General features: G+C 38.7%; 1 protein-coding gene across 1 annotated transcript in view; it reads right to left on the bottom strand.

Annotated features, from left to right (window-relative positions):
• The window catches only part of LOC106883959 (Fanconi anemia group A protein), an 86,412-nt gene that overhangs the window by 7,769 nt on the left and 66,794 nt on the right, over window positions 1-11,849 (bottom strand). The window contains exons 31-32 of the mRNA XM_089349982.1: window positions 9,733-9,825; window positions 7,840-7,893 (exon numbers count right to left, since the gene is read on the bottom strand). Coding sequence (XP_089206108.1) covers window positions 7,840-7,893; window positions 9,733-9,825 — 147 coding nt within the window. The remainder of the gene's footprint in view (window positions 1-7,839; window positions 7,894-9,732; window positions 9,826-11,849) is intronic.

Genomic DNA, 11,849 nt, shown 5'->3' with positions numbered 1-11,849 from the left:
AACAAGTAAAAGAGACATCTACACACACACACACACACACACACATATATATTAGATACATACATATACATACACACGCAACGAAAATTCTAGAAAAATAAATAAAAAAGGGATCTTTTTTAAAACGGGGGCCACATTTTTCATTAACGAAACACTTTGAAACTTGGAACACTGGTAGAATGTGTCATATAAAACATCTTTTTCTCTTAGTCTTCTTTAAAAAAAAAGAAATCCATAAATTATTCCATGTTAAAGTTGTCGTATTTCTGTAATTTCAACCAATCACTGACGTCCATTCAGCCGATATACATTAAGTGCCGACTACATAAACAAACGATTCTGCAACAATTAACCCTAACCCTAACCCTAGGGTTAGAGTTAGGGTTAGGGTTAAAGCAAATTTAAAATGAAAAAAGCAAATAAAACGAAGAATCGTTTGTTTATGTAGTCGGCACTTAATGTATATCGGCTGAATGGACGTCAGTGATTGGTTGAAATTATCGAAATAAGACAATTTTTTACATGAAATAAATTCGAATACAAAAATATTTTTCTGTTCTATAACACAAAATAGATAAGTATACGAAGTTTGAAAGTCTTTCGGTACCAAAAGCACTACGTAAAACATTAATGAAAAATGTGGCCCCCGTTTTAAAAAAGATCCTAAAAAACAAATAAGTGGAAATTGTACAGGTGTGTGTGTCTTAAATTATAAGGCACCAAAAGAGAATGACTCTCCCCAGACCCAAGAGTATATATATATATATATATATATATACGATCAAATGATCGTCTTTCGAAATATAATTATTTTATAAATAATAATAATAATATATTTATTTACACATTATACTCGTTACATCTTTCTCTATTTGTGACAATTATTTATCATCGGAAGTGTTCATTAATACACAAGTTCATTTATTATATTTCGTTCTGCCCAATTAATGCGATGATAACATGTTTAACATACCAAAGAGTCATTAAAAGACACAAATTAAATGTAATTAGCAACAAGTGAAGGAGAGAGAGAATTAATGTGAACAGGTTGGCTAAGACTCGTGAACGATGAGTTTTGATAAACTAATTAAAAGAAACAAGTGCATGTCACATCGAATAAATTAAACAAATGGCACTTATATTTCTGTTTCATCACAAAGTTCAGGAGAAAGAGAGAAAATTGGGAATAAACAAAAGAAATAAACGTCGCCGAGTGTCGAACACTCATGTTGTGGTTTTGAAATGTCAATAGAGTAATGTGATGAGGGAGAGAGGTAGAAAAAAGGGAGAGAGGGGGATGAGAGAGAGAGAACGATAGGCAACAAGACACTTACAAACACTTGTATTCCTCCCCCTGTTTGCTTTTACTCATCTCGGCCTCAGTCGCCTTCAAACAATAATTAATTAATTAATTAAAGTTATTTAAAGTTCATTTATAATTTCGTTATTTTAATTGAAGACATATATATGAGTTCTTATTTTTCAACTTACGACATTACATATGCAAGGCTCTGGTAATATAGTTTTGTTGATAAACATAGAAAATGGTTCGGTTCGTTTTTAAATAGAATGCTGCGATCTTTCCAGAAAAGAGGTGTGTACACTCACAGACACACACATATATATATATATACTTAGAATAATATAGGATAGTAAAATTTTAGAAATTTTTCAACCAGTGGCCTAGCATGTATAAAAAGTCAATAGACCACATATTTTCCTTGGTAGAGATGGACTATATGTAATCTGAACCTTCCCCCCCCCTTATTTATTAATTTCTTTTTACGGAATCCCACGGGTAGAGATGGACTATATGTAATCTGAACCTTCCCCACCTTATTTATTATTATTTTTTTTACAGAATCCCACGTTTTAGGCTATGGAGATTCCGATTCTGAAAAAAAATTTTTTGAAAAATTTCAATTCCCCGCCACCAAGCAGGCTATTTACATGCTAGAAATAACAGCCAAATCTCACAAAACTAGTTAGGGTTAGGTTTAGAGTTAGGGTTAGGGTCAGGGTTAGGGTTATGGTCAGGGTTACGGTCAAGGTCAGGGTTAGGGTTTGAATTAGGGTTAGGTTTACCCTGTGGATCTATATAAAAACCGGGGGGGGGGGGATCGAAATTTAGAAAATTTTTTTCCAGAATCGGATTCTCCATGGTCTGAAACAGGATTCTGTAAAAAAGCAAAATTTAAAAGGGGGGGGGGGGTATACCCAGATTACATATACTCCATCTTTTCCTTAACACAAAAAGAGGTGACCCTTAACAGGCCGCCTTACATGGTTGTTTTGGACGCTTTGACTGCTCCTTCTAGCATGTGAGGCGGCCTCTTTTTGTGTTTAAAAATACACTAATTTTATATATATATATATATATATATATATATATATGTGTGTGTGTGTGGCGATCTTACGTTACGAGTCCTTTTTCTGTCAAAGGACCTCGTGCGTTTCGCCTATATAACTAGTTATCGGTAGAAGGTTATTATATGCAAAATAAAAACAAAAAAAGGTCCTTCGCGGGACATACAAACGTACATAAATGTCTTTCGCGGTCGGTGGAGAGAACATGTGGACTAAACAAAAAAGATGATGTAACTTATAGAAGGCGATAACGCTTTTGTTTAGCATCAAGAGTGTCTCTAGAGAGAGAATAAGGAACAAAACTAATAGAAAAGACAGAGATGGATGTGATGAGCGTACACACACACACATCCAAGTTTATATATACATATATATACACTGGTTACCAAAATATGAAATATCATATTTGTAAATCTCTCAGAGAGAGTTAAGCAGTAGTGATGCGATAAAGTTGTATATTGTCAACTCAATGTGACAATCCCAATAAGGGAATATACTACTGCTGTTTAGCCCTAGGAAGCTGGACCGCTTCCTGTCGGCCTTGACACAATTACTGTGTCCTTATGTTTGCAAGGGGGAGACAAACTCCTCCACCCAGCCTAGCCTGCATTCAGGGACATGTTTCTGAGTCTTTGCTCGTCATCAGCCTGAAGTAGCAAGACCAGCTAGCTGATAAATTGTTATTATGATCACTATAGATCGAATACAAAGATGGGAACAATACAGGACAAACAAATAAACAAAATGTGTGAGTTCTGTGATCTTTTTTTTTTTAATTTACGATTGTCTTTATATAAAATTTAAAATCCCTATGTTCATTGACTTTTTTTTTTCCCCTTTTAAATATACTGACAATCCTATGCCTACACACACACACACACATATATATATATACACACATATATACATACATACCCACACACATGTATATATATTGTAAAATAAAACAATTGGGTTTCTCAACACGGCAGCCTATAAGGCCCAGTAGCTCGCCTTTTATTTTCTCGATGATTAGTTTGGGTGACTCACACCCAACTTTTTCACCATTTCCTTCCATCTCTGTTCATATACTCTAGCTGACAGGGTTCTCTTTTCCAGCCCTATCTTGCTCTTCAGATGGTATTTGAAGTAAGTCAGCAATCCAGGGCCGGACATGTAGTACCCTGTCACCAAACCTTCCATTCTTGTCCTCTATATGCGCTCTTTCAACACTGCTACCGTACAGAAAAAGCAAGCCTCACCTTCCTTTGAGAGTCCAGTTGGCGAGAGTTAAGCAGTAGTGATGCGATAAAGTTGTATATCGTCAACTCAATGTGACAATCCCAAAAAGGGAATATACTACTGCTGTTTAGCCCTAGGAAGCTGGACCGCTTCCTGTCGGCCTTGACATACATATATATATACGTATATATATATATATATATACTCTTTTACTTGTTTCAGTCATTTGACTGCGGGCATGCTGGAGCACCGCCTTTAGTCGAGTAAATCGACCCCAGGACTTATTCTTTGGAAGCCTAGTACTTATTCTATCAGTCTCTTTTGCCGAATCGCTAAGTTACGGGGACGTAAACACACCAGCATCGGTTGTCAAGCGATGTTGTGGGGGGAGGGACAAACACACACACACATATATATATATATATCATCATCATCATCATCATCGTTTAACGTCCGTTTTCCATGCTAGCATGGGTTGGACGATTTGACTGAGGACTGGTGAAACCGGATGGCAACACCAGGTTTCACCAGTCCTCATATATATAAAGTCTTGTAAAGTCTAATATACTCTTTTGTAGTCTTATACCATCTTATAAATATTTATTTTGCAATAAAATACTTAATGCGGACAGACTTTTTGAACACCATGTGTGTGTGTGTGTATTTTAATGGGGAAGCCGATCGGTTTGGAATGCCAAAGCGTTCGGCCTACCCGATAAAAATGTACAAACACACACATCTCACATACACACACATATGCATACAAATATATATGTACATTCTACGAACGTACATACCCATACATACATATCTACATATACAAAGCAAAACATACACACACACACACACCCAAACTTATTATGAAACAAATATATTTATACAATTCCCGCCACTTTCCCTCCGCATTGGCTTTTCTCTATGTGCATTCCGTAGATAATACTTTCTATAACAGACATAAATACATCTATAGGAAAGTGGGTTATACATCATTAGATGTATCCTGACTTTCCTATATAATATTAAGAATTAACGGAACGCTGAACTCCAGACTATCAACTTAAACAACATTTATTTTAAGGTGGAATATATACATCTTTAGCTCTAGTTCTTTGAGACGTCTTCTGTGTGTGTGAGCATGGTTGTTGGGACGTTGGTATGTAGATGTAAGCGAGCTGTTGAGTGTAAGTTCGAAAGATGGAGAGAGACACGTCCTTGCTCAATCGCTGGCCAGCAAGAAAGAGACAGAATGCGCACGGCATTACTACAGGGCTCCCCTTGCCAGTGTGGAACGCATGATAATATATTTTTTTTGTTGGAACGCCTGAGGCAGGATGGCCACTGAAAACCACCCACAAAATGTAGCGCAAACACATGTGTGATACATGCATGCAATGTACAAATTGAAGGAATGAAAGAAAAACATGCAATATGGGCAGTAAATGCCACCTAGTAAAAAACAAATGAGACAATGAGAAAACAAATCGTGATGACTACTGTCCAGGAACTGGAATCACGGAATGTGAAAGTCTGAGTGTTTGTTTTTACTGAAAGGAAAGAAAATGTACGAGTGCACAAATGTGTGTGTGAGAAAAAACACAGAACATAGTAAAAGTGTCTGTAACAGACTGTGAAAAGTCTTAAAACACTGAGATGGAGAAAACCAGTTTGTATAAAAATTCCACAAGGTGATAGAATGTCCATACGCAGGAAGTTGTGGTCCATGAGCAGAGCTGTAGTTGAGCGTCGGATGCTAGTTGTGACCGGTTACCTGGTACGGAATATTCTATAAAAGTTTGTTTATATGGTGTGTCCCTGGTGGTGGGGTTGTTGGTGCACAACATTGTGGTAGACAGTACATTGATGGTGAAGACGTCGGCGCAGGAACTGTAATATAGCTGTGTTCTGTATGTGTGGTGGTAATGATGTCCTGTTGAAACTTGGCGACGTTGGGGGGAATGCTTGTAGTTGGTAGTAGTAGTTGTTGTCGTCACGGTGGTAATCTTGGTTGAACGAAGCTGGTGGCGAAAAGGCTGCTTGGTGATGGTGTTTGAAGAGGTGCGCTTTTACAGACGGTCGACAGACAAATCTCTGTACGACCATCAGCGAAAACCTCGAAGAAAATTTTCTTAACCCAAGATGAAAGAACGACCGTGCAAACTCAAAAAGGAGAAACGGTGACGAATGGAAAAACAGAGGACTCCTTTTATTTAAACGTGTCACACGGCCGAACACAAAATAATATATCAAAGATGATATACAAATAATTATTATACTACGATAAAATAAATAGCCAGTAATGAGACGATAGAAAAGACAACCGTATGAAATGAATAACAAGAGATATTTAGTGTGGCATAAAAGATGTATGTGTATGTGAGAGTGTGAATGCGACATATAAGAACATAATAAAAGACAGGCCGTCTATATGTATGTGAGATATCACAGCAGATAGAAAGTCAGTACACGTGAGAGTTTTATACCAAGTTCTTGAGTACACAATTGGAAAGTCGTGTTGACTATGGTTGGAGATGTTGGTGGTCATCGTTGCTTGGTAGTTCAGTCTCCATGGCCGCATTTGTTCTTTAGTCGGGGTTCACCAGTTATAGGTTGGTAGTCCAGAATCCATGCTGCGTTTGTTTCTTCGTCGGGGTCACCACTTTATAGGAAAGTGGGTTATACATCATTAGATGTATACCTGACTTTCCTATATAAAATTAGAAATTTAACGAAACGCTGAACTCCAGACTATCAACTTAAACAACATTTATTTTAAGGTGGAATATATACATCTTTAGCTCTTGTTCTTTGAGACGTCTTCTGTGTGTGTGAGCATGGTTGTTGGGATGTTGGTATGTAGATGTAAGCGAGCTGTCGAGCGTAAGTTCGAAAGATGGAGAGAGACAGCTAAACACGTCCTTGCTCAATCGCTGGCCAGCAAGAAAGAGACAGAATGAAGTGGGAAAGCTTGGTTGTTGAATTCCACGCATGCGTGAGACTATGCATGCGCACGGCGTTACTACACATCCAAAAAAACTTTTTAAAAAGGGAATTTTTTTTGGCGGGGTAGAAAAGGAAGTCTTGCCATGAATTCCTAGGTTTTCGATGACAGATTCTGAATATGCAAAAAAATCACGTTTTCAAAATTTTAAATTCTGCTCCCCTCCCCCATTTAAAAATTTTTCACTTTTTATTCGATCTATGGGGAAAAATACGGAGATTAACAATATATCGCAAACGAAAAATTAATTAATTTCAAATTTTGTGGTGAGGAGGGTGTGTGGATCAAATTTGGAGTTTTTTTTAAATATAAAATTTGAAATTAATTAATTTGAAAAACATGATTTTTTGCATATTTGGAATCTTCATCATCGAAAACTTAGGAATCCGCTGAGAAAGAGAGAGAAAAAAATTCCAAAAGCTCAGTTTGTTTGTGTGTGTGTGTGTGTGTGTGTGTGTGTGTGTGTGTGTGTGTGTGTGTGTGGGGTGACTGTTGCACTGCTCCTCCTCAAAATTGGTGATAAGATTTAGCATTGACCAACGCGTATATAATATACAATCAATTTTAAACTCTGACTACTCACTGTTCAAAGACTAATATTTTCTCTCTCTCACACAATAGATAATAAAAAAAACAATAAAAAACAATACAGCATTTTTACTGCGTCCATACTCTAGCGCTGTGGTTCCCAACCTTTTCACTACCAAGGACCCCTTTTATTTAAACAAACTTCCCCACAGACCCCAGGATATTTCTTTATTGCCCACAAGGGGCTAAACAGAGGGGACAAACAAGGACAAAGGGATTAAGTCAATTACATCGACCCCAGTGCATAACTGGTACTTATTTAATCGACCCCTGAAAGGATGAAAGGCAAAGTCGACCTCGGTGGAATTTGAACTCAGAACATAGCGGTAGACGAAATACTGCTAAGCATTTCGCTCGGCGTGCAAACGTTTCTGCCCTGAAAATAAATATTCTTTTTTACTCTAGGCACAAGGTCTGAACATTTCTCAAATGATTACAGCAGCAGAGTTTAGTTGTAGTTAGAAAAGTGATGAAAGGAGGATGTCTTACAGATGAGATGTTGGGGAATGTGGGAAGTGGAAGTGGGGGTGATTCAACTGTGAGGTACACTTAATGTTGATTGAATAATGGCAAGAGAAAAGCCACCCAGCACTTGTAAAGACATCGGAGAAGAAATTATTTCTTGAATTAAAGGAACCGAGAAGAAAAAATGGTTAACTACTTACCACAGATTCTTTGTAAACTTGTTGGATATCAGGATCAATGCGTTGCCAAAGTTCCTGAAAAAACAAGAATTTTCTTAATTAACAAAAGAGAAATTAACTTTGATCGCAATATTTCACTGCCTAGGATTTTATAATAATCAAAATTTGTGAAAGAATTATTTTAAAAATTAATTCTAATTTTTAATCTGCTGTTTAGAACATGATGTAAAAGCTTTTTTTTTTTAGATAAAATGAAGACAGGTTTTAAATGAGATAATAATTAAAAAAAAAAAAGATTTATCTTCCATCAGATTTATCTTCTCTCTGTTAAAACCCCTTTTATCTTTATCACCCCTAATGACCCCACATATCTAACATCCTACCCCTACTGAGCCACTCCTGTATCTATCACCATCAATTACCAGTCATCTCTCTACCATCTAACCAACTTTCCTTACATTCTTATGAAACTTACCCCCCCCCCCCCCCCATGCAATCCTCTGTGTCCCTTCACCTATTTTCTCCCCCCACTGTGCCTTTGTGAGAATCCACCACCATCTCTCTCTTTCTCTACCTTCTTCTCCAGCCTCTCATCTGCTGGCACAAAGCCATCTCCCTCAATATTACATCCCCCCTCACCATTTGAGGGGCGGACTTTGTCTTGCATGTTACTTGGCGACCCTACTGGTACCATGAAAAAGGGCACCCAGTATACACTGTAAAGGGGTTGGCATTAGGAAGGGCATCGGACCATAAAAGCCAGAACAGACAACAGAGCTTGGCACAGTCTTCTGGCTTGGCACAATCTTCTGACTTGCCAACTCCTGTCAAACTGTACAATCCGATGCCAGTGGCACATGTAAAGCTCCAGTTGGCTATATGACACAATCTGTGTCCTTATATTTTAGAACACGATGTCTCCTGGGGCTAAATTACAGCAACATTTGTCCTAAACCAGGAGTGCCATGTTATGTTAGCAAATAATCTTTACTCCAAAATACTGTTGCTGAATATCTCACATTGTGAGATTTAAAAACAGTAATTTTCTTTGTCTCATGTTGCTCCAGTGCACCCATACATGCACAGGCCAAGCAGAACTCTAAAGGCAGATTTTTTTCCAACGGTTGGATACTCTTCCTGCCACCAACATCCACCTGTTTTGAAACAAGATAATATTTCCCATGATGTTTTCATTGAAGACCAGAAATGGAGGTTCAGAAAATGGTTGATGTAATTGAATTATTCCTGAACTCCTACAAACACAGCAAAGAAAACGGATATTAAATAATAACAACGACGATGACGACGACGACGACGGCGGCGACGACGGCGACGGCGACGACGTGTGTGTGTGTGTGTGTGCGTGCGTGCATCTCTTTGTCTTACAGAGTTGTAAAATGATTGTCGCTGTCTTATAAGCAGTGTCATTCGTTTCCAATATTTGGTCAGATCATGTCTGGCCATGGGGAAATACGACTTGTTTGCAAACAGTTGAGGATTGGTGACAGGAAAGGCATCCAGCTGTAGAGAATTTTCCTCAATAAAACACCATCTCACGCACACAGGCATGGAAAATGCATGTTAAAATGATGATTGTGTGTGTGGGATTTATGAGAGGAGTGCCCCTAATCTTTGTAGTTCACCATCTCAAATTCATGACAATGATGCAGTAGTACCCAGCTTGAACATCTGCAAGTCAGTGTCTGTTGAAAAATAGCAACGGGATCAGTGGTGGGGGTGGGGGAGGGAATTGGTTTGTATGTCTGCAACAGTATTGATTCCACTGCATACACTGAAGGACCACCAAAGGATGTGAAACCAAAGGCTTGATTGAGGAGAGAATTACCAAAACCAGGCATGCAAGTTGGGTGTAAGAGTTTAAAGAATGCAGTAATTTGAAAGAATAGATCTTACCGAATCAGTGGACTGTAAAATATCTCCTGGGACCATAGTGATTATTTTCTTCACGAAACTTCCAATTTTCAGGACTTCTTGCATGGTAAGAAACTGTAAGAAATGAAATAATTAAGTTCACCCAACACATACGTATTTCCTCTATTCCTAATCGACAACATGCAGCACAGAAATTTGTCAGTGAACAGGTCGCGGTCTCAAAGCGACGAAAATATTTTGACAAATTAAATTTAAATGTTGAAGTGAATCTAACGGATTTTGTGTGTTATTTTAAATGGCTTATAAACACCTTCCACGCTGCAATTGTTTTCGTTCCAGCACACGATCTCAGATCAGGTCACTTGCTATGCAAGTGCATCTCCGTAACATACTAATTGCTAAATGTGAAATATTTCAACCCTTTCGTAACCAACCAGCCTGAAACTGCCTCTGGCTCCGAGTACAAATGTCTTGTTTTCATAAGTTCTGAATTAAAATCTTCCACCAAACCTTAGTCTCAATTTATATTCTTAACTCTAGCTTAATGATAACTAAGTTATTTTACTAAATTCTTGGTTATATTTAAAGTAATTGAAAGAAACACAGAGCATCTCAAAATAAATACAATAATGAAAGGGTTAACATCCACTTTACCTGACTGGCACGTAAAAAGCATCATTTGAGCATGGCTGATGCCAGTGCCGCCTGACTTGCTTCCGTGCCCGTGGCACGTAAAAGCACCCACTACACTCTCAGAGTGGTTGGCATTAGGAAGGGCACCCAGCTGTAGAAACCTTGCCAGTTCTCAATCAAAGTGTCCAACCCATGCCAGCATGGAAAACAGGTGTTAAACGATGATGATGGTTGCATGGGTTGGATGGATTTCACTGCAACAAATTTTCAATTGTTGGATGTTCTTTTCCCCATGGCCAGACATTAAATGATGATGATGATCTTTGAATGTTGGGCCACACAGAGGTGATGATTGGTGACCGAGACCTTGGAAATATGCTGTGCTTGAGAAGACCCGGCAAGCCAACTGAAACCATAGTCGTGGCCATTGCCAGTGTCATATAAATGGCACCTTTGCTGGTGGCACGTAAAAAGCACCCATTACACTCTTGGAGTGGTTGGCATTAGGAAGGGCATCCAGCTGTAGAAACACTGCCAAATCAGACTGGAGATTGGTGCAGCCTCTCAGCTTGCCAGCCCTGGTCAAAACGTCCAACCCATGCCAGTATGGACAATGGATGTTAAATGATGGTAATAACTGGAAACGAAGGGCACCGCTTGTAAACAGGTGACACTTGTTTACAACTATCAGATGCTGTTAAGGCAAGGAGACAGCAATAATCTTGTGCACATACGACAGGATTCTTTCAGTTTGTCTTGAAAATCCACTCTTGAGGCTTTGGTCAGTCTGGTGCTTTCATAGAAGACACTTGCCCAAGCTGCCATGCAGTGGGACTGAACTTGAAAACCACGTGGTTAGGAAGCAAACTTCTTAACCACACAGCTGAATGCAGCAAGCTCTGCAATGACACATATCCTTGTACCTGACCTGACCAACCATGTAAGGGCATACATGTTGTGAACATGACCTGGTACCCTACCTTCACTAATTGTTTAAGATGCCTGTAGAGTGATGATCATACAGACACTCTTTGACTCAGTGGACTATCAAGGGGGTGACCACTAGAAGGAAAGAGCAGCACCAGCTGTTGACTGGAAGTTGTTTACAGCTGAGTAGACTGGAATAATATGAAATGAAGTAACTTGCTCAAGGACACAATGTGATGTCTGGTCCAGAAATCAACTCCATAACCTTGAGACTAAAACCCTATCATGATAACTACCAGCCCACATTATCATCATTTAATGTCCATTTTCCATGCTGGCATGGGTTACATAGTTCAACAAGAACTGGCCAGAGATCTTCACCAGGCCCCTATTGTCTGCTTTGGCTTGGTTTCTATGGCTAGATGCCCTTCCTAATGCCAACTTCTTTACAGTGTTTTTTACGTGGCACCAGCATGGTTATTTTTTACCATCATCATCATCATTATTTAGAATCTGTTGTCCATGCTGGCATTGGTTGGACGCTTTGACCAGGGCTGGTAAGCTGGAAGGCTGCACCA

This window comes from Octopus bimaculoides, chromosome 3, assembly GCF_046866305.1.
Source record: "Octopus bimaculoides isolate indiv1 chromosome 3, ASM4686630v1, whole genome shotgun sequence".
Classification (NCBI taxonomy): domain Eukaryota; kingdom Metazoa; phylum Mollusca; class Cephalopoda; order Octopoda; family Octopodidae; genus Octopus; species Octopus bimaculoides.
Note: the sequence above shows the minus strand (reverse complement) of the source record. Positions and strands in the feature narration are given on the sequence as shown.